The sequence below is a fragment of the Haemorhous mexicanus genome, chromosome Z (assembly GCF_027477595.1).
Source record: "Haemorhous mexicanus isolate bHaeMex1 chromosome Z, bHaeMex1.pri, whole genome shotgun sequence".
In the NCBI taxonomy this organism is placed as follows: domain Eukaryota; kingdom Metazoa; phylum Chordata; class Aves; order Passeriformes; family Fringillidae; genus Haemorhous; species Haemorhous mexicanus.
In genome coordinates this window covers 75355559-75383110 of record NC_082381.1, presented here as the reverse complement: position 1 = coordinate 75383110, position 27552 = coordinate 75355559, and the positions used below count along the sequence as shown (strand labels likewise).

Sequence of the window (27552 nt, the reverse complement as noted above, 5' to 3'; positions counted from 1 at the left end):
AAGACATCTGCTTGTAAAGCCAGCAGAAAGTCTGACCTGTATTTAGATTAAATGTTTTGTATGAAAATTGTGCTCAACTTAGACAATATGTATTTGAAATCATCTAGTTTTCACATTTTTAGTTTCTGAATTTTAGTCTAAAGACTTTGGAATGCTAATAGAGTCTTTATGAGCGTACTGCATTTTGATACATTTTATTTTTCCAGCAAGAATCAAAAGATAATCGACTCTGCAATTGTGTACTTTGAAGAAGAGAAAGGAGTGCTCAGTGAAGGAGAGATAGAAGATAAAATATTGGTTTTGTTTTAAAGCAAGAGGACAAGGTAGTGATATTATACCAAAGGAAATAAAGCTACTTAAATTTTATTTTCCAAAACTCCAACCTAAATAAGTATGTTAAATAAACATCCAGAAAACAGCCACTGCTTACTATACTAGCAGATGCACAACTTACTTAACCAAACAAATAACAGTGAAATATTATCAGAGTTATTTACATGCATATTTACAACGTGTGTTCTTTAGAGTAGCTAACTGCTGGGAAATACTTGTGTTTGTTTTTGGTAACAATTTCTAATCAAGTCTAACCAGCAACAGGTAACAGGAAAACAGTCCAACTGAGTTTGGCAACAACAACAATGGAGTATCCTAGGAAAACTAACATGATTATATGGAGTCAAAAAAGGAGCAGTTGGCTTCAGAATGTTAACATTTATGAAATATATGATTTTACTCCAACTACAAAATTAAATCAAACTACATAAAATTAGAAGAATAAAAGAAAGTTACAGGGGTTGGGAAAGGTTAGACAGGTTAGATACATTACCAGAAAAAAAAAAGCAAAAGAAAAAAAGCACTGCACATACTCTTGAGAAGCATGGTTTAGAACATAACTGTATTACTATTGCCTTGAAGAACACAACAAATTACAGAATAACTTTTTCTTGTAGATTTGAAAATAAGCTTATCTGAACCAAAGATCTTGAAAGCACCTCACTTCCAAAATACTGCTTGCTTTTTCACATATCAACATGTAACATATTTATTCCAGGAAAAAAGAAAAGTCCAGATCTCACCCATATGTTTTTCGAAAAAAGAAGAAAAAGGAAATGAACAAAACAAAAACTCATACACAAAACTTTCACAAGCCACTTTTCATGATTGTGATATACAGAAAAAAAATTTTCTTTCCTATTTGGATCATACTCTTCTTGGAGGGGGAAGTGGAGGAAGTAAATGCAAGATATATTGTATATGGTAAATAGGATGAGTAAATCCCAATATATACTAAAGCAAACAAGCAAGCAAATTCAGATCATTATTCTTTCCCTTTCTTCCTCAAGGGAAGTTTTATGGGACAGCTCCCCATTAAATTTTAATTTCAATTATAACTTTTAAATAATTTTTATTGCAGCCAAAACATTGTTCAAAAAACATTTTTCACAAAATAAACTATGATATATACACAACGTTTTAAGTTACAGGGCATAAGTTTACATTTTTTTGGCAGATTCTGTTAAACAAAATGGAAATTGTGTAACTTTAGTACTTGGAGAAACTCAAGTTTCTCATTTTGGTACAAATGTTTTTTGTCCCCCTTCACTCTAACCATACCTAAAGTGTTAAATAAACTAACATTAATACATAACATCTCACTGTTTTCTGTTATGCTCTGATTCTAGACAGAATTTTTCATATGCTTCTTCAATTTCTGGATCCATCTCATCATCAATCTCATCAAAATACCTGAGGAGGAAAAAAAAATTACCAAAGGTTAACACCTTTACATACAGATTTACATACAGATTTTCAGAGCCAACAGATTTTTAGCATTTGTGTAGATGTCAAGAATAAAAGAAAGCTTTATAAATGACTGTTATTTATGAAATTTACCTAAAGGGAATGAAAAGGAAAAAATAATGAGTACTAGGAAAACAAATAAACAGAAACCTCAAAGCAGCACAGATATGTTCAAATACCTACAGTGTTTGCCACCTTTTTAGATCATCTTATGCTGCCCAGTTAAAAAGACAGAAGTAATTTCCAAGATGACAGAAAATGCAGTCATGCAATCCACGCTTCCCAAAATTTAATAATGCATATGTACTGATCCAATTACAAAAACCCATAATTAATGATGTATTAGTGTAATTTTGATTGGTCAACATCCTAGTTCAAAGACAGAATACATTATTATAGAAACCCTGTTTGTTGATATGTAAAAGAAGGACATAGAAAATATGTAAGAAAAAGTTTTTTGCTTCTTCAATGCACATCACTTTGAAGCAAGTCTACATATTTGTCATTAGTTCCTTCGTTCTTGTGGAAGTGTAGCCCACAGAAGAAAGAGGCCTCACACAGAACCATCCTCCCTGATGTCATGAGAAATAGCTGACAGAGAATCAGCAGATGTTTGTCTAAGCTTTTCTTAAGCCTTTAACAAAGAAGGTTACAGTCACTGTGCTTGAAGGTTGACTAAGAGTGTTCTGCATGTCACTCAGAATTTGCTGTGTTTTTTAACGGATGTCTGTGTTCAATTTGCATTTTTCTTCTAAGCAGAGGTTCACATGGGTCTTTTTTTTTCCCTTCAGTATGAGCTTGTTGATTTCTGATGACACCTCTAATATCTTCCAAAGTTCTTGACACTCCCCTCAGCTAGGTACATACTGAAAGTTTTTTAATGTACTAAAAGAAATAGTGATCCAGGCCTGCACTCTTATCACAACAAAAACAACACTGAAAATGTTCTTGTGAGTCAAATCATGATCTGAAAGTCCTCTTTTGTAAGCAAAAAGCTCAGAGAAATTTATTTTAGACCATATTTCTTTCTTATAAACTGGTGCCAAAACGTCAGGCTATATTCTCAACTATTGCTTCCTCTTTTCTATAAGGTTGCTTTTCTTGCTCTACAGGAATACTTACTAGCCCCCTAATTGAAGGGAATAGTCCTTAGGCTGAAGAGACAAAGTTAATACTTTCTCCTTTTCAAAGACACTGGAAATTCAGTAATCATTTCTTGTGGGATGTTCATGCTCATCAATCAAACAAATTTGGGTTGCCTCTCTACAAACACTTGAAGGCTTGGTGCTTCATTTTGCTTGCAAATTTTTTCTTAAGTGCAGAGGTATGTTTGCACACGTGAATAAACATCTGAATTACATGTGAAATGTAATTACCATACTCAGTAGAATAAACATGAAATATGTTTCAAACTTGCGCAATTAAAAACCAATTTAAATCTGAACAAATACATCCACTGTAGAACTAAGTAACAATTACATTATTTAGTTTCATTTTTGTCAGCATTGGAATCCTAAGTCTGAACTATCACAGCATCACAGTAAAAATAAATATTATCAAAAAAATACTTCACTAAAAAAGAAAACATACAGCTCTCCAGGTCCTGACAGATCTGCTCCATTTTCTTCATAATATGGAAACAAATCCTCTCTTTCAAGCAGCTCTTGGTATTTTTCTTGATAATCTGGCAAAGTAAAAACGAGACTGAGTAACATAGACTACTCTGCTAAATTAACAGAAATGTATAAAGTTTAAAAATTGGCTGGTTAAAAAATCATAAAAGGCAGGGAATGTATTAACAGGAAAAGATCATTCTGCAATGTTTTCTCAGGACATGAATGGATGTCTAGGAATGATGCCTAATTTCCCATAGAACTGTAAAGGTTGTGAGAGATGTTTTTACCTCAAATGATGTTGTGCCACATTGTGCTCAGATTACAGATAAGGAAACCAAAGATTTTGATTTGATTTTTCCATACTAACAATGGACAAACAAAAGAAGACTTGAATATTTCTGGTTTTCTGTAAAGGTCAGGTGCTGTGGATTACTGAACAAGTTCTTCTGACCTCAATGAACTCAAATGCACATTCTCCATTTCAAACATCTATCTTCTTTAATGCAGAATAAATCCTGTGCTCTACCAAACCAGGGATTCAGGCAGAATTTTGTCTTTTAAGTTGCATAGGTTTTAGATTCTTGAAGAATAACATTTTTTGTTCTTCAACAGGCCATAAACTTAATTACAACTTTTTAAAGAAGACTGAGAAGACAGGCAAGCTAAACTTGTGACATACCTGGGTCTGCTGCAGTGAAAGGAATGCCATCAGAAGTGTAAAATGTTGGTTCATTCTAAAAATAAAGTCATCCAGAAAGTTATTTGTATTCAGAGAGAAAAAGGTTTGCAGTTTCGAGTAATGCAACTGTCTATTAATCAAACCAAATTCACATGAAATTAAGGAACTGAAATGTCCATATATTCTTACCATAAAATAGTTTGGGTCATTTTCAGGGGTAGCTTCTGCATGTGGAGTTGTTCCATGAACTCTACCCCAGTTACTAGATCGCAGTTCTACTAGTTTCAGAAGCATATGTTTCACATCTCTGAAATAGAGAAGCACTACAAAAGTTAGAATGTTTTGTGCCAAGCAAGAAATTTGCCTTCTCTTACTGTGCAAATACAAGATAGTTAAACCTATCAAAAAAACCCAAGAAGGGTAAAATTTGGTCCATTGTGTAGATCATTTTGAATTAAATTTTACAGCTGCAAGTTCAGATGCTTTTTGTGTCATAATGTCAATATGAGATATTCACCCTCTCCACTTCTGCGGTTGTTAAGTAAGGAGCTCATATGAAAAAGGAAATTGCTGTAGTTTTTACTGAGATACCACACCTTGCATTACAAGTTGTTAAGTAAGGAGCTCATATGAAAAAGGAAATTGCTGTAGTTTTTACTGAGATACCACACCTTGCATTACAAGTTGAAGAACACAATCCTTTTTGATAAAACAATAATACTGGGAAAAAAAGGAAGATGATTCTCGAATTTTATTTTAGTTATCTATTCTATGCTCCTAACTTTAGTCTTCTTCATCATAATGAAATGTTTTAGTCAAAAGTAAAAAGTAATGCCCCCAGTATATTAGATACCAACACCCATTTAATCCCTAAAATAAGAGAAAATTCCTTCTTCTTTTAAGCTAGTCTATGGAGGAGAGTATCATTAAAGAATACATTAAAAAAAAAAAAAAACCAGTTACTTTCCCAGCTGAAATTGATGCCAAATTGATTTTTGCCTTTTTTTCTTTTATATATTCTCTATATTCTTTACATGAATATTTATAGCTATGTAGCCTATTACAGTATTTGCAGCTAGCATTTTATCTACTCTATTAGACAGAAAGAAGAAATTCCTCAGCAGCTCCAAGCTGGTGGTCCAAGGTTAGATTCTCTGGGAAGTAAAGGCTGAAACCAGCTCTCCCAGACACACTTTCGTAAACAAAGTTTAGTTCCTATCTGAGGGGGGGAGGAATTCAGAAAAGGGTTGCCCTGGGGGGGAATTACCTCACCCCTTATGTCTCTGCCTGGAGATCCCTGTCAGTTATGTTAATTTCCTAAACATACAGATATTGTATACACATTATGCTGGGTGAGCATCTTCAGCTCTTTTCCACCTGGTGAGTTGAGCACTGAAAGTTCCTTGTAAAATAACCCCTTTTTGTCACCTAACTGCATCTGGCTCATGATTTTAGGACCAGCAAAAAGGCATCAAAATTTGTTTGTTGTTCTACATCTTTGAAGCCTCAGTTTGTGACATCTATTTTGGTTGCTGAAGCAAAAATTTCCTCATCCTCCTTGTGGGCAGCTCAATTACAACCCACAGATGTTATGAGCCACTGTTGGCCTCCCTCCATATGGCAAGAGATCAGTGTCTGAGCCCTCTACAGGCTTTTAGTAAGTTTGCAAGAAGCTGAGGATGAAGCACAGCAGAATCAGAGAACCTCACACACACAGGTGGTTTTATGACAATTTCATGATTAGTCAGTCACCAATTTATTACTAATACATTAGTCAGCCACTCGTTTTTTTCCACATTAAAGCTAAGACCTTGCAAAAAAAAAAAAGCTCTCCAGAAAAAAAACCACAAAAAAAAAAAAATCAAACCACAAAGTATATTCCATTTTGCCTTTACATTTATAGGAATTTGTATGTATTTAATACTGCTACATATTTAGTACTGTTTGTATGTATTTAAGCCTGTTCAATTCAAAATTGAAAGTACAAACTATGAAATATTGCCCCTATTTTCCCTTTGTATGTACTTGCTGTAAGAGCCTAAAGCACTTATTGAAGATACTGAGACCTAATAGTTTAAAAAAAACTAACTGAACAGTGGAACTTGAATCTCTATTAAAAACTAAAATAAGAAAAACCCACCCCAAAACAAAATCAACCTAACTGCTAAAAAAGCCACATTACCCTTCAACTGAAAAATATATTTTCTTTTTTATTACATGGAAAATGACCTACACATCACATTGATTTTCATAAATATAAGTTTCAAAGATACTTTTTGCACCTGTTCATTAGAGTTGAAGATTTTTCAAAGTGTTCCTTTTCATATAAACAAAACACTGCACATAAACTTATCTTCTCACCTGCTACAGTTTGCATCCAACACAATATTTTCAATTCTCTGAATCATTTCCTCCATATCATTCTTTCCTTTTTCTTTCCAGGCATCTTCTAAAATGGAACCTGTCAACTAAAGACAAGGGATTAGTATTTTTTTAAAGAAAATTAGAAATCCTTAATAAACAGTCAAGAGATTCTGTAACAGTTCATGACACTTGGACTACCCAATGGCTGACACTCCCAGCTGCCTGTATCTCTTTGCTAACAGATTAACAGACCTCCTAAATAGTTTATTTTAAACTACAGACAGTATTGGAGCTCCGTGTCCAATATTTATGTTACCTAGAAGTTCACAGCCACTTGTTTCAGTCTTGAAATATGATTTTGAAACAACTCTTCAGTGACATTGATCAGATCTTTCTTAAGTACCTACTACCATCATTTATTTCCTTTAAATCTTATTTTTGCAGCTGATTTCATGAGTTTACAGGACAACAGGAAATACTTTATTGAGCTTTAGAAACAGTTCAGTCAACTTGGCCAGCATCACACATGCCAGAGAATTTCTTCTGGGTATATATAAAGGAGACCAGAATTATCTGAAGAAGCCAGCCTGAACTTTAATATAAAAAAGTGTACAAGGCTAAAGTTGCTGTCAGAAAAGCTTTAGCAGGAGTCACTCTAGAGCAGCTGCGGATGAAAGCTTTTTACTACAAGAATAGGTACTTCATTACCCAATAATTGCACAGGAGTAGTTAAATCATAAAAAGAATTATTTTGCCACTAATACCAATCTCAGCATAAATACTACATGTTCAAAAATGCTTGGAATGGTGCTTGATGATGCAAAGGATAAAATCCCAAGAGAAAAGCAAGTATATTGGTCAGCATTTGCTTGGCATTTGTAGTATTCCGCAGTGAACTCATCTTAATCCTGGATAATTAGGTAATAGCATCAAGATTAATTAAAAATAAACATATTGCACAGCAAACAGAGTAAAACCTGTATCTATCACTGTATAAAATTGAAAAGATAAAATGAGACATTTATTGCTTCAGATGTGAAGCTAAGGTTTCGTGAGGCAGCCCAGTCTAGCTACATATATACTCAACATTTGTAGATACTATAAAACATCAGAAAACACTTGCATGAAAAAACAGAGTCTCTGTTGTGTAAAACCTTTTAGATATAGCAATGTGTCATTAAACAATTTAAATGACTGGTTTTCTTCTTTTCTTCTTTACTGCACTGTAAAGCTTCCTGATTTGTGTATTGCTGCTTAAAAAGGTTCTTCAATGGCCTCAGGGAAGCACTGCCAACATAAGGACTGACCGCAGGAGTGAATGTGCTCACTGGGCACAATCTCACACTTGCTGTGAAGCAACCTCCTGAAACATCCAAACATCATATGAAGGTTTTAAATGACAAAAATCTCTCTTCCTTACTATGTTTATGGTATAAAAAGATGATGTCAGAAACAAAATTCAAGATAGAACAGGCTGAGAAGCAGTAGAGTATGAGGAATGGTAAAGAATGAGGAAAAAAAACAAGCCAACCAAAAATCTTCAGAAAAATACTGTTTAGCATTTAACCTTCATTCCTAATTTAAACTGTTTTCCTAACTACAAGTATAATGATACCTAGTGAAGATAAGAGTTTCTCCTACATAGAGGCTAACGATTTTACAAGAAAAGGTATGGGTTATGAGCAAAGAGGTTTATTTTCCACATGAAAGAGAAATCTATGTATTTCTACAATAGTAATGATATAGCACAGAATAAAGGAAGAGATATTAAGAACCTTTTGCCACAAAAAGTGGTGAACCTCAATGGCCAAGTGTCCTTCAGAACACAGAGTATACTAAGATATCACAATTCATTCAGACTGGTCACAGTTTTCTCCTACACCAGAAGCAGCAAAATGAGATCTAGAGGAAGCATTTATTCATTGGCACCTCAACTTCAGTTCTATTGCTCATTTGTACACAAATGGCCTTGAATTTACTTTTAGAGCATCTTGTTACTTTTTTTACTGGCTCAATTTCCTAATGCTACTAAGGAAAACAAAACAAGTAGTCTGCTCTGCTAATGCTGTAATGCATAAACCCCTATAAATACTTTCTTATTGCAATTTACCCTACTATTCTCTATATTAAAGCTAGGCAGTTTAAAAAAACTGATTTTTTTTTTTCTTTTAAAACTGCTGTCTCACCTTCAGCAGTTTCACTGCACATATCAAATTACTGTCCACAGGATTAGAGAATAGTGCATTCAGTAATTCCCGAAGGCCTTCTTGAAGAATTTCTGCCCGTGTAACCTGTCCCTTTGTTCCTTTAATCTGCAAAACATATAAAAAAAACCCCAATATTAAAAATACTTAAGTTTTAGAAATTAATTTGGGCACATTTTCTCTCTTGAATGCTGTATCATTGGGTTTGTTTCCAACATAGTTGACATCTATATGCCAAGTACTGTAACCATTTTAGAACACAGACTTTCATGGAATTATGGAATGGTTTGGGCTGGAAGGGACATTAAATATCATGTAAATCATCACCTACCTCAATCTGCTGGCCATATATCTTCTGATGCATGTTATGCTGAGGTCCTCATCTACCAACACCCAAAACCCTTCTCAGCAGAGCTGCTCCTGACTGATTCTCCATCCAGCCTGTATTTGTGCCTGGCCCAGACAAGTACCTTACACTTGACCTTGTTTGCATGGTCCCATCTCCCAAGCCTGTCTTGGTCCCTCTGGGTGGCATCCCTTCCTGCCAGCACATTGACTGCACCACTCAGCTCAGTGTCAGTGGAAAACTTACTCTGAGTAATCTCCTTGCAATTCTGGCATAACAATACATGTCTAAAATTTTGTTTCTCTGCTAACAAATTGCTAAGAAAAGCTATCAAATGCCTAATGGTTCAAAAATTACCAAATTCCCAGAACCTCACACTCTTTTCCCACTGCATTACATATTCTGTACAGCAGTGGTAGCTTAGTTCTAGAAATACATAATTAAAGAATATACATAATTAAAAAATTACAGAAAGTGGTTTAGAACCAAACGGTATACTCCAAGGAATATGGTATACTCCACAAATGGACAACTTCCCCTGTTCCAAAGTCTTTGAAAAAATCTTCTTTTTTTTCTTCTAGCAAGTGAAAAGCAGATTTCAAGGACCACTTATGATCCAGAAATGAAAGTGTTAGAGAAGGATCTTCCTCATGTCAGCAGAACATTTTTATAGTGTTTGCTTAAATCAAACCACTGAAACAATCAGGTTATATGTGTACTTTTAACTATGCTACAGCAGAAAGTGAACTTGGTGAATGTACAGGCATAAAAATAAAAAAAAAATTGTACACATTTTTGAACATATCACAGAAGCATGAAGTTGATAAATACAAGATTGCATACTTCATACATGCACCAATGACACAGCCATCAGAAGAAATATCTTTAAAAGTCTACATTTTTAATTCCGCGTTTTGAGGATTTTCACATCTGCCTCAAGGGTTTGTTAACACCTCTTATTAGCACCTGAATACTGAATTACATGTTTTTGATCCTGATCTGCTTCTGCTAGGCATTTAATAACATTTAATATGTTGGTTAAGTATAGCCATCTAGCCAGTAAAAGAAAATAAAAGCTTCATTTCAAAGATGTTTGTGGTTGGCTCTTCCCACAAATTCTTACACTTACATTTTCACTTACATTTCTCTTCTAATGATCTTGTCCTTTTTTGTTTATATGTTTCTTGAACATATGCATTATAATGAAACTGGTCTAAAGTCCTTTCACTTTACTGCCCTCTGCCTTTAGAAAAACACCTCAAATTATAGTCCACTTCAGTGTTTACCTACACACAACAAAAAATGTATGAAGAGCCACGTGACAGCTGACTTTCTTCTTACCTCTAAGTTAAGATAAAGTTCAGCTAAGAACAGCACAAAGGCATGAAATTGTTTTCTAGTAGTCTCATCCCCTTTGGTAGCCTCATCTCTGTTTTCATACTCCGTTCGACACCTGTAAAAATTAAAGCACAATTACACCATCTGTAGTCATTCCAACCTATGTGACATGCTACTCATTGAAAGGAATGCCGAGAACTTATGAACTGCATGAAAACTGTTGAATGCTGAATGCTGGGATGTCTGATCTGTGAAGGGAATGAGAGGCCTTCACAAAGAAACAGTGGATTTGCATCCTTTTAGAGAAACACATATGATTACTTGATTAGGTCTATGAGCACTGAGATATCTGATGCAGCAAATTTAAATAGAACAACTTACAACATGTAGAAATGAATACAGTTACACAATTTTTACAACTGAGTATGTGTCCAGGATGTACAACAGTAACACAGGCAGCCAATGCCCAAAGAAATGTGGTAGACATGTTCCCCTCTTCATTGTCTTAGATGCCTTTACACTTATTTGATTAATTCTTTATCTTGCCATGTTAAGTCACAGTGATACATTATTAATGACATCCAGCTGAGTGGTGTTAAGTGACTCTAGAGGGAAGGCATGGCACACAAGAGGGACCCTGACAGGCTTGAGAGGTGGCCTTGTGCAACTCATGAAGTTCAATGAGGCCAAGTGTAAGGTTCTGCATACGGGTCAGGGCAATCCCAAGCATTAAGAACACCTTAGCCAGGGAAGTGATTGTAAATAGTTCTACCAAGAAGGACTTGGGGTGTTGGGTGATGAGAAGATCAATGCATACTTGAAGATGAGAAAGCCAATTGTATCCTGCACCCAGAGCCCCATGGGCAGCAGGGGAGGGAGGGGATTCTGCCCATCTGCTCTGCTCTGGTGAGACCCACCTGGAGCACTGCATCTAGAGTTGGGGTCCTCTGAACAGGGAGGACACAGTCATATTGAGGGAGACCAAATAACAGGCTCTGAGCACCTCTTCTGTGTGCACAGGCTGAGAGAGCTGGGACTGCTCAGCAGGGAGCAGAGAAGGCATCGGTGACACCTTGTAGCACTTTCCAGTACCTAAGAGGGGGCCCAAAGAGGGTGGGAGAAGGACTTTTCACATGGGCATGTAGTGACAGGACAGAGGGGAATAGATTCAAGCAAACAGAGGACAGGTTTAGAATAGATGTTAGGAAGAAATTTTTTACTGTGAATGTGGTGAGGCACTGAGACAGATTCCCAGAGAAGCTGTGGATACCCCATCCCTGTGTTTAAAGCCAGACTGTATGGGGCTCTGAGCAACCTGGTCTAACAAAAGGTTCCCTGCCCATTGCAGAGGGGTTTGGAACTAGATGATTTTTAAGGTCTCTTTCAACTCAATAATTCTATGATTCTGTAACTTATTTATGAATACAAAAATAGGATGAACATACTATGGCAGTGAAGTATTTTTTCTAGTATTTAACAACTGTGCTAAAAATACACAAGTTTACATAACAGTGCAAAAACAAAATTAAAAAATATTTGAGATAAAAGGAAGCCCAGACAAATTTTAACGTATTCTTAAGGATTGTGAAATGGATTGAGGAAAAAGTGGAGAAACTGAAAAATCTTAAGAGTTGAAATACAAAGTTTCAGGTAGAAACTTTGTTGAGAAACAGAAGATGACCTCTCTGTGGTCACATTATTAGGTTGCTTATCTGAACACACCCTTCCCGCTCCCAATTTCATCCATATTAGCAAGTAAAACATAAGCAACTTTAAATTAATGGCTTCAGGGTGCTAACATTAATTCTATCCATTGGGTTTGCTTCAAAACCATGAACCAGAAAATGCAACATTAACAGGGATTTCCTTTCATGTTCAAGCAACAACACACAGTTAAAAAAATCATAAGCAATGACTTTGAAAGAAAAAACAAAACAAACCAAACAAACAACAACAATAAAAAGAGAGAGAACAACAACAAAAAAAAAGAGAGAGAAAAAACGAGTTTCAGCTTCTGCATGCCCTAGTTTTAGCTTTTGCTTCACAGTGTTTGCACAACATCAAGAATTCTGCTTCTCACCCCAGCCCACCAGCAAGGAGGCTGAGGTGAAGATGAGGGGAGACACCACTGACCCCATGCTGACCACACAGATACTCCATCCCATGTGCCCTCATGCTCAGCATATAAACCAGGGAGAAAGCTGCCTGGAGGCCGCTGCTTAGAAACCGTTTGGGCATCATGGGTGATGAGCAGTTGCATTGTGTGTCTCTTGTTTTGTATATACTAATTCTTTTATCATTGTTATAATATTCACATCCTTTTCTGTCCTAATAAAATATCTTTATCTCAACCCATGAATATTACTTTTTCTGCCCCCAAATCTCTTGCCTATCTCATTGAGAGGGTGGGGGAAGAGAGTGAGGGGCTGCAAGCTGTTTAGCTACCTGCCAGGTTAAACCACAACTTTCCACTCACGATAAAAGACCATTGGAATGCACTGCAGTAAAAGTTTATCACACTTTTGCTGGACTAAATAAAAACTTTTTAAATAAGAGGCAAACCTGAAGCTTAGAAAGCCAGATGTCTTTAAACAAAAAATAAAATGCAAATTTCTAAAGAATTCTGAAGTGTCCAAGACAGTACTCCTTCAAATGTCATGCAGTAATATTTGAGAGAATATATACCAATTTCAAAATGTTGCAATTTTGTCAACTACAAAGTCTAATCATTGTTAAGCTGCAGTCCCCAGAAATCTGCAGTAACTGAAATGGAATAAATTTATCCTTCTGGATTTTATACAACTATTTCAGAGATACAAAGTCAGTTAGCCCATCAGTGAATAAATCTTACACATTAATTCCAGGCAAAAAACAAAATCACTAATTAAAAAAACACAATTAAGTAAGTACTGGCAAGAGTTAAAGGACAGGGACAGTATCTATATGTGCATTTAGTACACTTTTAAAGTAGATTAACTTTCCAATTTGCACTATTTTGGAGATCAGTCCAATATACTCAGTTCAAAAGATCTCACAGAATTTCAAATGGAATCCTATTTTTATGTTTAAGAATATTAAAATATTTTAAGATGCATGTGTTCAGTACTCAGCATGTACCTGTTTTTCAATACTACTCAATCTGTACTATTTTAAATAAGTATCTCTGTATGCGACAGAAAGAGTTAACACACAAACCAGAAAGATGTAACTGAAGAGAATAAGGCTTAAACTGACTGATACTGACCTTTGAAGCAGCAACTGTCGGAAGTTCCCACTTTGTGGACTAATGGTTAAGTGGTGAGATAGATAGTTACACAACCGCGCTCCCATGTATGAAAAATTTGGGACAGATGTGGCCTTCCAAAATAAAAATGGAAAAATAAATTATAAAAGTAATTATAAGGCTATCAGAAAATATTTTTAAAAGCTTTTTTGAAATCCATGCTTAATGCTGATCAGACAACTCATGAGCATCAAATTAATGATTAAAAATTATTATTTGCCATGTTCACTTTTGTATTGCTTCAGCATGTCAATATATGCACTTTGTCAGAACTTAAAAGTTCATTACTGTAATTCTATGGCTCTAAGAAAACCATTATGCCACATGTCTTCATGTAACTCTACTTCTGCACGGTGACCTACATCTGAAGAGTGTCTCAAAGTCACTTACAGACTGCTTATACAAAAAAATCAACAGTGGACATTAAGACACTTTTTCAAGAACACATACTCTCTCAAGGAACAATGAGTACATTCAAACAACATCATAAAAAGTTGTCTTCTTTTAGTCAATAAGCTATTTATTCCATACTCTTTTTGCCATGGTTAATACCCAAGGAAAGAGTGTAAGAACATGGCAAGTAAAGAGAAACACTTTCTCCCATACATTCTCCAGCAATCTGCAGAATTACAAACTTCTGAATCAGAGAGTAAGACTAGACCATTACAAGTAACAGCTCTCAATGTATCCTTTTTTTGCTAAAACAAGTCCTGTTACTGCTTAACATCTACACCTTTGTTATCTAAAAAAAGGTGTTAGGAATGATATTATGTAAAAAATCTTCTGGTTTAATCTGATAATTCAAACTTTAAAGAGATGGAAATTTATTTTGTTCTCTCATTTTCAAGCCTTCTCTAACAACACCTGAATTTCAGATTATTTCTCAGATGCAGTTTCAGTGAAAAGAAGTTCTGTTGCAAGTAATTTCACTTGCTCTGCCCAAAAGAAAATAAGGATACTAAGAACTCAGTAAACTTCTCCTTTGGCGTTATAATCTTTGAATTTTTTTTTTATATTTTGATGATCTCTCAGTGCTACAGATATGCTTGAGCTGTTCCAACATGTTTGGAAAAAAAAAAAATCTTGCTAAGGCAATTATAGCTAGCTACCTCTTACAGGTAGAGAAAAAGACATAATTCTCCTATGTGCATGGAGTTGCTGGAAAAAAAATTAAGTGTCTTTGGAAGACACAAGTTTAAGTAATTAAGATAGACATATGGAATTCACTTTCCAGTAAGGGGCATGTGAACTACCTTAAAAGACTTTGATGCTATGGTTCAATTAGTTGCTCTGACTAGAAGAGGTATCCCTTTTTTATAAAGTGAGCCTTTTTAATAATTTTTCCTAACAAAAAAAAACCCAACCCAACAAACCCCCAGCAAACAAAAACTTTAACATCCAAACACACACACAAATTCTTCACATCTCTATTTTTTAAACATTATCTTCCTTATTAGTTGGTCTGTACTTGTGGTTGCACCAAACATTGAAATAACTAAATTTTAGGCATTATGATCTGGCATAGCACACACAGACAAAAATTCCACCCTATATCTTCCTAATAATAAATCAATCATTACATTGCAAAATCATATTCTTGGAACAATTATTTCTGGTAATACCACTTTATCTCCAATTCAAAAAAGTCACAATCTAAACGTGAAGGCTAATCTACCAACACATATCTGGAGAAACTGTAGTTGCTCTAACAGGAACAATCCACTGCATTAACTGGATAACAGTAAAGGTTCTTAAACTATGAATTCAGTGTCCAACTTTTAGAAGACAAAAGAACTGTCACTTCACTCTGTTCAGACATAAATAAGAACTTCAGTACATAATTGCTATTTATAGACAGGCTAAGATACCTTACACAGAAGTGATGGGAAGACCCTACACAATACGGGTTTATTTTATTTCAGTATATTTCCTTTATAAACCTAGCATATGTAAATCTGCTTAGTTGGGTCAAATTTGTATCACTGAAGCAGATGCTTCTAAGTTACAGCAATTTTAATTGTTTTGTGAAAAAACAGGAGACAAATGCTTGGGCCTTTGCTCAAGAAAGAAGAATAATAAGTATAGTTGGCTTTACTTAGACACTATACTGTGCTTATACATAAGATATCTAAAATTAGATGCTTTTGGATGCTAGCATAGCTTTTCAGCATTAAGCTTTATTTTTCATGTAACTTTTTCATGCAAATTTTTCAGATTAACATTGAACTTCTGAGTTGAGGAAGTCACATTAAACCCTAATGCTGAACTTGCTTTTAAAAGGGGACAGAGAGGAAGAGGCAACAATTAAGACGTCTATTAAATGCAAGTCAGTGTATTTAAAATACAGGAAGTTAAAAATAGCATAAAATCCTCTTTTTTCCATTCCAGTAAACTATCCTCCATGGGTTCAAATAAAGAATGCGAAAATGATGCTGCCAAATGGAGCACAGGTGATCATCATGTCTAACTAAACTGGTCTCAAATTTGCATTAATTCTGTATAACAATGAGAAACCTGAGAGTCTACAGTTCTGTACAATGGCCAACCAGTCAATCCACTTCTACGTATACCAGATTAAATATTCAAGGTAGAACTTGTAAGCAACAAACCTCTGAAAGGTTCATTGGGATAACAACAAATAATGAAGGGCAAGCCAGAAGCATAGCTTTCTTTTCTGCAGCAAGCCCAAAAGACAGTAACAGCAGCTCATTTGCTAAGCAGCCCGTATTAAGCTGCTCTTTCCAATGGCTCCCCCAATTAGTGCAAAGTTCAGCTCAAGGTCTCTGCCCTCATTTCCATGGCCAACAATGGGACTGGACCTAGTTACCCTTAGAGGAGCTTTCCTCTTCTCCAATTATGCTGTTCTGAAATAGGTATATTTCAAATAAAGAAAAAGCCTGGCAGTAATGAGGTATTTCCCAAAAGACGGTGTGTACAGTAGGTATGATTTTTTAAAAACCTAGGAATTAAAAATACCTTACGATTATGCAGAATTTTTTTTTTGCACAAGAGAATAGAAGTGTACAATATTGTATAAGTTTCTTTAGTCTTTACTAACAAAAATTAAAATACAACTTCCTTTAATTAAGTAGCATAATTTCAACTGTAGTATGTTACCCAGGAGATGCAAACACAGAACAAAGGAAAAAGCAAACTGGGAAAATGTATACAAATTAGGCATCCAAAATCTGAGCTACCATTTCAATTTACTGAGCAAAATTCTTCCCTATATATTTCAGTCTAAAGGGAAAAAATATCAATCATTAAATTACTACATTGATACAATTATGTAACAAATACTGGAATGCCTATCTTGGACACTGGGCAACAGAGGCATAATGTCCATCTTGTAATACATTACCTGCTGATAGATGAGTTCAACAAGTTCTTGTAAAGCTTCATCTGCAATAACACAGCCATTCAGTGTTTCGGCAAACTGTTCTATTTCCATTTCAAAACAACCTGGCTGCTCCGTGAGGTGATTTAGGAAGTCTTGTACATATTCTGCCAGAGTCAGATAGCCGTCGCATCTATCTTCCAAGGAAGAATCCTGGAGAAGTGAAAGAATATGCCAACTACTTAAAACAAACTTGAAGAATTGTTACACCTTCTGTCTCCAGAAATAACCATACAGGTCTGAGTTTTGAGTCTCTGTGCAGTTGATAGAGATCTTTGTTCACTTCAACAGTTTTACAGAGCATAGACCCCAACACCTCCTGGAGTGTAGACTACAGAAGCCTCTTGTAGTCCAATCACCTTAAGAACCAGGCAAAGTATTTTTACAGACATTAGGGTCTCCCAGTAAAATACATTAAAAATAGATTAAAAAGAAATAAGTTCCCAAGTTAGTTACAAGATTAACTAACAAACCAAGTAAGTTTATCTGCTAATGGTAGAACTACCAAACTGAGGCTCAACACCCATTCCTGGTGCTGTACTGTGGATTTATAAACCATAGGAGGAAAAATAAATGGAAAATTTGAAACAAAGTATTTTTGGCTTAGATAGTGTGTATAGTGCTCCAAAAAAAATGCAGAAGGGAGAGTAATTAGAGAAATACAATGAATACATAGTACTGCTCCCATGTAAGAAGTATAATCAGAAAAACTGATATTTTAAAGTCAGAGTATTTATATCTCTTGGCAAAAGATGAAAGATTACAAGGCATGAAATGAAACTATTCAACTTGAATTGCTTTAATTTACAGATACTGAGATTTAAAACCAGACAAGACAGTTAACACAACTGCTCCCTAAACAGAGGAGGGGCTACCCAGTATCACTTTATTGATATTTATGCTCCCACCGATGAAACAAAATTTTTGTCCATTCAGAAATGAATCTATGTGAGAGTATCTAAAGTCAACAGTGTTCCAGATGATTATAATGCAGGTATATGAAAAGAATAGCAAAGAAAACAGCATACTTTGTGATGTCACTAATAGTAACATAGTCCAACTACACAAAAAGTTGTGTAAATCACCTCATATCTTTGGGAAATGGAAGGAGCCTGAAGTGGCATTTCTAAAAAATAACTTACAATTAGCCATTCAAGACATAAGAGTAATGTAAAGAAAATCAGAATTCTCAACTGTCCTGCCAGTTAAAAATGCTTTAAGGGTGTCTATGGTAAAGCTGAGCTAAAATGATAAGGCACTTTTTCTTTACTTAAAGAAAGTGTATATAAAGTGTACATAAATATATTGACAAGGGTTATAAGTATACTGTCCTCCTCCCCTTCTACTCCCTTAATAGGGATTTTTCATTACTTTGCCTTCTAAATGTCTATCTCTCCTCTACTGAGAAGCAATATGGATCTGTGAAAAATTTCTAGCAGTGTATGAGCTATGAGAAAGACACATTGTTGAAAATCACATCCTGATATTAATTTCATGACTTGTGAAGAATATGTGGGTAAAAAAAAACAACAGACTTTCCAAAATCATTCAGACATGTCATAAGTTAGTGAGGTGAAACATACATCAGTGTAAAAGAAGTAAAATATATTTAACTAGAAGATATGCCAGTTAATAACACTAAAGGCTAAATAACTTAATGTTGCCCACCAGAAATAAAAAAACAAAACAAAAAAAAAAAAGGGTGTATGGAATTAAAGGCAAATTATTACTACATAAAGCCTATGACAACCTGAGGATTGGAGCATGGGCACTTCAGAGTCCTTTCTAACCTGAAGTTTTCTGTGATTCTAATGGCATGGAGCTTACAAATCTACAAAGTAAAGGCTAACAGACCTATGTATGACTTGCTACATACTCTGCTTCACTAAAGAAAATCAACATTTATAAGGCAATGTCAAACAGCCCAGTAGGAGTTCTGTACAATAAATCTAAAACTAGTTTGTTTCACAGAACTATTACATTACTGTGCAGCTACTGCAGCCTAATCACATACAGCTGAACTAGCATCTCTCCAAACAACCTGTCTGAAAACTCTCCAGCCATGCTGCAGAGCATGCATTTGCTGCAGCTAGTAAAAGAAGCGCTCCTTCTGACAGTCAGATTGTTACAAGATCCTCCTTCAGCAGAGGGGAAGGTATCTTCCTCTCACACTCACTTGGCAAGAATCCAGTCTTGGAGAACATCCTTGTGTTGTAAGGGATCCCACTACCATTTGGTATACTGCTGTCCCTGTTGTATGCTCTTATTTTCAGTTTGTAATTAAGAGGCCAAACACAGAGAACTAAACTCTGTACCATATTCATCTACCTGTACTAAATATGCAACTTCAAAGAAGACTAGGTTTCAGTAACTATGCCAGGGAACTGATCCAATGGGAGAGAAAAATGAGTACTTTAGAAATTCAGAAATATACAACTTTAGTAAAATTATTTATAATTGATATTTTAAAAACAAACTAAATTTAGCCCAATAGCTTCTAGACATAAAGTACTTGCATGACTCATTGTCAGATTTTAAAACTTAACATAAATGTAGAACCACACAATGTATCAGCCCAAGGAAAAAAAAGCAAATGGCTTTTGATTATTTTTCAAGAGGAATTGGCTAACAGAAGCCTGTTAAGATTACATATCACTACAAAGTTATAATTTAAAGCCACAAAAGTAGTCTAGAAATTTTCTGTTAATTTCAATAATTATTCTATCAAGTCAGCACTCCAATTTCTTTCTCAAATTTTTGATAGCTATAGGATGGGATCCTGGATTATTCACAACAAAAGAGTAACTGATGAAAAGATTATAAATTTGCCTCTCTTTTATTATGCTTCAGTTCATGAGTTTACATACAGAAGAGTAGAAGGCTAAACAGGTACTAGAACTCCTCTATGTATATATATGTACTGATTGCTGTTTTCCTTTATCTAGTAAATTTATATTTCCACTTGTGAACTTAGTCACTAATAACTTAATATTGATTTTTCTTCAGACATATTAGGAACAAGCTTTTTTTCTTTCAATTAAATAAACTCAACAACTTTCCAGTAAAGTTATTGCAAATGCAACTACAAAAAGACTGCTGCATATACAAAACCACCTATTCATGCTGAATGAGGTTAAGTGGCACTCCCATGCTTGGTCTTCTGATGGAAATTACTGAAGTTAAAAAAGAAAAAAGTAGGAGGGAAGGATTGTGGAACCCTAAAATAACAAAAATCTCACTCCTAAAGTGATGAAGTAAGAATGTCATTATGCCCATTTGATAGAGTGACAGCCATATTATTATCATACAGCCATTCCAAGGAACAAATCTGGTGTTTCCTACTGGCAATTCAAACCTATCTAGTCACTTGTTCTCCTGCAGACATCTACAACTTCCAAGGGTTGGACAATGTACGCAGAGAATTCCATGGAGGCCTTTCTTCAACGTCCTGGTAAAGTTTTTCTGAAAATTCTAGAAAACCTTGTAAGCTGTACTCCTTAAACCATCTTCACAGGTAATTGATAGTTTTGAGCATCAGAACTGGAAAGACTGGAAATTAACTGACCTTATAGCAAATGTTACATGGACAGACACAGTAATTATAATGGTGCATAATCAAAAAAGAAGTCAACACTATTTTTAAAATAATAAATGGTTTTTTGCTATTGCAAAACAACTGTGGATTTTATGAGAGAAATACAATATTTCAGATCTAAAAATTCAGGGATCTTTACAAATGGAAGCTAATAAAGGACTAATTTTGAGTAAAAAAAGAAGTTTCGCAAAACTTTGTTTTGATTCAAAATTTAAAACTCATGGTCAAAATCAGAATAACTGTAAAATGTTCTATTTTTTTTTACTTTTATGACAAGTGAGCCCAGTTTATAAAATTCCTTCAGTTACTAAAATAAAAAAACCAACAGATTTTCTAATAGTGAAGAATGAAAGAAAAACACCACTGCTTTATGTGTATCATAGTCTAATTAGATTAAAGTCTCTGCAACATGTTTTGTTAACGATTTCAGAGGTAGTTTTATTAATAGATGAGTCACATTCATGGCATATTCCAACAACATAGCAACCAGGAACACCCACAGGCTTGTGTGTTTTTGCAAAACAGCTGAAAAGCAACATTGTTGGCATTGAAACTTTGCAGTTTTAAGAGTGCACTATTGGAAAGGTTGTTGGGGTTTTTTCTCTGTCTTGAAACTGAAACACTTATTTATAGAAAACATGTAACCAGTGCTGGGGCAAAGCAGTTATTTCTTTCTCCTAGCTTACCAAGTCACCAAAACACCTTCACACAGGCACTGTTAACAGTTTGGCTGTGGGGTTTATTATACAGGACAGTAATTGCATTCAGTAAACAGGCATAGCTGCTAACACTAAGGTAACATCAATTTTCTGGTGAGGAAAAGATTTCAAAATACCAAACCACCCTATTCAGCATTCAAATTAGGTATTTTTCTACCAGTTATCAAAAATCAATTTGATTCAGCATCCCCCCTTTTATTTTAATTACTTGATTTTATTTGTAAAAGTTCCCACCTGTTTAGACAGAGTACCAGAGTCTGACTGTTTGCATAACAAAAGGATGTACCAAGAATTCACAGAGATCTTCCCTGGAGTAGAGTTACTGAAGCAGTAACATAGAAGACAATGGAGTAGGAAATAGAAGTACCAGCTTTTACTATATGATGCATCTACAAATTGATCTGAGTCTGGCTGGAAATACATTTCATACTAGGTGAAGGTAGGTAATTGGCAGGAATGAGTCTAACATTTTTGCCCTTTGGTGATACAACACCACTGATGACACATGATGCTACACACTAGCTTAGGCAGTCATGATGAATGGTACCTGTGGCACAGGAAATTCAGGAAAGGCAAAGCCTGTGCTCACAAAAGCTAAAGTTCAAGCTTTCTCTCCCTGTGAATTGTGCATAAGAGTGAAGCTATGCTTCCATTTAAAATGCAGTATAGATGTAACTATAACAGAGGTAGTCACCAAAAAAACAGCTTTCTCTCATGTTGACTGCAACCAACACCTGGTGTAGTCAAAAAGGAATATGGTTATCTGCAGCAAGCTTTGGCAAAATATTCCACAGCAGAGGTTCTCATGTACATCATAATATTCACCCAATATCACTTAACATCCTGGCTGCAACTCTGGAGGTTATAATCAGAATTTTTGGAATCACTTTAGCAAATACAGAATTCAAATTATCTGCCATAAAAGATTTCAAGAAAACATTATTAATTTGAATACAACTAAATTGGCACATATTAAAGAATGACGTTAAAACACTCACTGTGAAATTCTGATTGAAGTTCTGGTTGTACCCTGATGGATAAAATTCAGGTGCTTTAGCAGACAAGTTTGACGTTGCTACAGGATCCACAGCTAACTGAGGTTCAGCCACTTCTGGTCCAGAATCAAGAACTGAAACTTTATCTTGAGATCCAGATGGAATTCCTGTCTTTCGCAGGTGTTCTGAAAAATTTTTGTTAACAGCTTGTCTTAGAAATCACTAAATTAGTATGTATTCACACAGAGTAAACACAGAATATATATATATATATATATACACATATATATATTTACTTAAAGTATGGTTTTACTATAAATATACTTCCTTCCTCCTGTATAAATATACTTCTCACATAGGCTTACTTTAAATACCTAGGTTTTATTGTTTATTCTTAGGTATGGATATTCATTTAAGCACACTCCACATGTCTTTCTACATGACAGAAAGTAAACAGTGCTCTTGTGCAGGTGAACAAAAAAAAAAGGGAGAAAGGAAAAAAAACTTATGTTCCACATAAACACATTGTCTAAGAGTTTACCTATGCAACTAGTAAATCTGCTTATAGTACATTTGATTATCCTGTGATTCTTCATTGATTTTAGATACAAATACAAGATACATTTGGAAGGTCAATAAATAACAGACATCTCTGATTTTGACCAACACTTATTTTCAACAAAATGCTCCAGGACACTTGGCTATTCTTCTTATATACCATTTGCTACAACATCCAATAGAAGTGTTTTTAAAACACTATTTTCCAAACCTCTCTTTACAGACTAGCTCATAAGTTTATTGAAAACAGAACCTGATACCAACCTGAAAAAGCTGACCAACAAACATTGCTTTGTGTTACTGTTGGGTTGAATTTATTTTTTTTTGCAAATAGGCTGGAATTCTTCAGTGGAGGAAGACTGAGACCATCTGCAGTCAGATTAACAGATGGATAAAAAGTACACTCAGATGTGGGGGCACAAAAGGGGGGGAAGGACAGAGAGTATTGCAAGCAGCTGCAATACAACATCACACCTTTACCTGGTCCAGGTTCATAACCCAGTACATGCTGGTTTCTTCTGGGATAGAGTTAATTTTCTTCTTGCTAGCTAGTACAGCACTATGTTTTCGATTCAGTATGAGGCAAGAGTCGATAACATGGGTTTCCCATGCTCTGATGGTGAGCAGATGCACAAGAAGCAGGGAGACAGCTGACCAGAACTGACCAAAGGGATAATCCATACCACAGAACGTGACGTTCCGTATATAAACTGGGGGGGAGTTGGCCAGGAGTTGTCAATTGTTGCTGAGGGACAGGCTGGGCATCGGTCAGCAGGTGGTGAGCTGACTGCACCGTGCATCACATGATTCTCTGATTTTCTACCTCTTACCCCTTCCTAGTCACCCAGGTGTCCGCCGGCCCCCGGGGCTCACCACGCTGACCCGGCCTGAGCGCGGAGCACGCATCGCACACCCGGGAACAGGACGACGCTCCCGAGGGCAGATGTCGGTGCCCCTGCGGCGGGCGGGGAGCTGCGCAGGTGCCCCGCGAAAAGAAAAAGCGGGGAGAGCAGCCCGTACCTGCCGCCCCGGTGCCCAGGGGCGCCGTCTTCGGAGGCCGCAATGGTTCCTGCTGCGGGAAGAGGCCGCCCGGCTGGTGCTGCTGCTCCTCGGCCGAGCCCGAGCCGCGGGACGCGCTGCCCGCGGGCCGGGCCCCGCCGCCGCTCTCCGGCGCGCCGCATCCGCGGCCCCGGCCGGCACCTGGCGCTCGGTCGAAACTCTCCGACATGCTGAGGCCGGGCGGCTCGGGCGCTCATGGGAGGGAGGAGCGGAGCGGAGCGGAGCGGGGCGGGCGGGCGGCGGGCGGAGCGAGGGCCCGCCCCGGCCCCGCACTTTCGGTTTCACCCCCGCGCAGCGCCGCAATGGCCGCGCCCGCCCCGAGCCCGCGGCAGCCTGGAAACAGCGTTTCCACAGGCACCGTAATTCCCTGCTACTGCATCTCCACGGTAACGAGCGGGGCGAGGTGACCGTGGCAGGGCCAAGGCTTCAGCTATAACAGGAGATCTCCAGCCACAGGTGCATCACGCCACGCTGTGCATACACAGATGTTTACACAGACAGGGAAGGAAAAGCTACGGGCGAAATTCTAAATTCAACCCCATTAAGTTAAATCTCCAACATGACCATATTATTGTACGGTTAGGGCTACTTAATAAAACTATTTGTTCAGAAAAATATATTTTCATTTATAATTTATGCATAATGTGATAACAAATGCTCTTCTGATTTAATGTTTAACAACCACCTTCCACACCAATAGGAACTAACTGAAGAACATGGTTCATGTAATGTATTTTTCCTAATATTATCACATAAACTGAGAACGGTTCAACTCACATGTCCATTTACAATTTAATTAATCTACTCTTCTTCAATTTCAGTCCAAGGTCTTGCTCTCATTGTTTTGCAAATTCTGTATCACAATCAACTTTCGAGATGAGGAAGGCAAGTGTAATCTGATGTGCCACAAATACACCTCAGTTTATCCTGCTGAGGGAGCTTATATTTTGTCTTCCTGAACAGTCTGGTCTGTGCTGTCCTCACTACTTGTTCTTGCCACAAAAAAAATCAAAAGATTGTGTGGCATTGGGTCCCACTCTGTTCACCACTCATGAAGGGGTGAAAAAAATAGGCAAGTATGTATGAAACATTATTTGAAAAATTACAGTAGTGCTGTCTTGTATTTTAAAAAAATCCAATTGGATTGTAAAATGGTGCCTTTAGAAGTCAGGTTCCTATTGGGTTTATTATTACATGTTACCATTTTCAATTATTAACAGGGGAGGGGCAGGGTACAAAATATTCAGTCCAATTCATGCCTCCCCAAGGCATGAATTGGACTGATTTTTGCCAAGATAAAAAGGTGGCCAGACATTAAAGGTGTCACAAGTTAAAATTAATGAGGCTCATGGGGAAACTGTTCCTAGGCAACCCTACTGGAAATATAGAATGGTAAACTAATAAATCTATACTCTGCAACTGGAATGTGAGCAGATGCAGGATGTTTTGAATGAGTCTTAAAAAACATTATAATACTTCACTTGTGTAAACCATTGCCAAAACTAATTAAAGCAGCATTACCAATTCTTTAAAGATCACAAATTATCTACTGAATTTCTCCATTAAAAATATTCAGTGTTCTTGTGTTCTCAGCTCCAGCTTTAATGCCTATATTGTGACCTCTGTCCACATCTGTAGACTTTACCTTACCAGGAGGAGAATGAAAAGCTTACATTAATGTGAAGAAAAATGAAACTCTCCATCATTATATTCTGATGGAGAATATGCTAATTTTGAATATGTCAATCTTTCAGGTTAGCAAATCTCATTCTTTAAAGTTTACACCTAAGAGGAACTGAGTGCCTTAAGTTATGGAACAAGACAAGTTTTCACCTTTGGACATAAATGCGAATTCTTTTCCCTTAGCAGACATTTTATGTTATATTAATTTAATAACTGTTTGTCAACTGCTTACCATTTAAAGTGGAATGATCCATATTTTTCTTGCAGATGCTCTACTTAAATTTGCATGAACACAGTTGACTTCGGTTGGGAACCCAATTTCCTCTCCCTAGTGTAGGCACCTAAAACAAAATTAAGAAAAATAATCAGGTAGTTAATTCCAAAATAACAAGCCCCAAATACTGCCTACAACAGAACACCCCTTTAGACTGCTTAACGTTATGCTTAGAAGGTTTTGGCCAGAATAGCTGAAGTCCTGCGAATTACTTCAAGCCTCTGAGGCCACACAGCAGAACCCCTGAGATCACTAAACTCAATAGACCTAATCTAAGCACCCAATGACTGGATTAAAACTTTCAACAAACATAATTATAAACACTTCTAGGCAGCCACTAGGAGATACCTGCTTTGTCCTAAGTGTCTTACCTAATAATCCAAAACTTAGCTCAGAACGAAATACACACACACCTTCAGTGCCTGGTGCCAAGAAGTCATACACCATAACCTTGTCACTATTCAGAACACAAGCATTTTTACACACTCTATTTTTTTTTTTAATGCTGATAATGTATTTCTAATTAGAAAAAAAAAAAAAGGAGAGGGCTGGTTCTAGCTTTTGAAGTGTAATTTATTGTTAATAACTGGAATTATTCCAATCGCTACCATACTGATGAGGCATGTTATTGTAGGAGTCAATGGTTATTGAGCCCAAAACATAAACCACAGGCATAATCTGTAGCTCTAAAGCTCTACAGATTTCACACAAGCTTATTTAAAAGCACAAAAGTAATGAACATTTAGTAGTAGAGATTCCTATTAATTATTTTCAGGGTGAGTCATGTTTTCAGTGCTTAACTTTACTTGCTAAGTCACCATTTACAAGTCTGGAAGCTGTGTCATCTCCAGCACATGTAGTTTGCATAAGCAGCTACACAGACTTCAGTAAATTTAAAAAAAAAACCAAAAAACCAAACAACAAAACAAAACAAAATACGCCTCATACACGGAACCCACAGACCGTGTGAAGTAAGACAACAGATGCAGGACTGTGTGAAGACAATGTATGGAGGCAACGGGCAGTGTGGCTGGCTGTCCTCCGGAACTGCCTCTCCAACCCCATGTGCTCTTCATCCAGCCATGTATTATTTCAACAGCTACAGAATCACAGGAGCATGGAATCGATTAAGTTGGAAAAGACCGCTGAGATCATCGAGTCCAGCCTATGACGGAACATCACCACGACAATCAGACCATGGCACTGAGTGCCACGTCCAGTCTTTCCTCAAACCCTCAGGGACGGCGACTGCACCACCTCCCCGGGCAGCCCATCTCAACATCAAATCACCCTTTCTGCGAAGAAATTCCTCCTAATACCCAAAGTTGACAGAGCTCCCCATTTTCTGTTCCCGTACTGCGCCTACCACTCCGACACCTCGCTGCTTTATCAAGCATTTTAAGAAGTAACAATAACGAAGAGGAGACCACTTACGTGCTATGGCGTTAGCCCCACGTCCAACACGCGCGTTTCAGCACGTCTCCTCGCTAGCCCCGACCTTCGTCTCCCCGCCGCGGCCGGCCACGGGCGGCTGGGCACGGTTATCCCGCTCTCCCGCTGCCGGTGCCGCGGGCTCGGCCAGGACCGCGGCAGTCCCACGCCGCCGCCCCTCAGACGCCGCGTGACGCGGCCGCCCGACCCC

At 36.8% G+C, this 27552-nt stretch overlaps 1 protein-coding gene across 2 annotated transcripts; it reads right to left on the bottom strand.

The window, feature by feature from the left end:
* Window positions 1–347: 347 nt before the first annotated feature.
* Window positions 348–27552, bottom strand: PAIP1 (poly(A) binding protein interacting protein 1). Of its 2 annotated transcripts, XM_059836872.1 has the most exons (12): window positions 27345–27552; window positions 25869–25977; window positions 22340–22521; window positions 16992–17180; window positions 13592–13704; window positions 10351–10462; window positions 8646–8771; window positions 6457–6563; window positions 4285–4402; window positions 4096–4150; window positions 3391–3484; window positions 348–1746 (listed from the first exon to the last, which is right to left on the bottom strand). In XM_059836872.1, the coding sequence occupies exons 2-12, from the start codon at window positions 25888–25890 to the stop codon at window positions 1653–1655; spliced, it is 1212 nt and encodes a 403-aa protein (XP_059692855.1). In that variant the 5' UTR covers window positions 25891–25977; window positions 27345–27552; the 3' UTR covers window positions 348–1652. The 2 variants fall into 2 exon arrangements, with proteins under 2 accessions (XP_059692855.1, XP_059692853.1); XM_059836870.1 differs by lacking the exons at window positions 25869–25977; window positions 27345–27552 and adding an exon at window positions 23915–24161.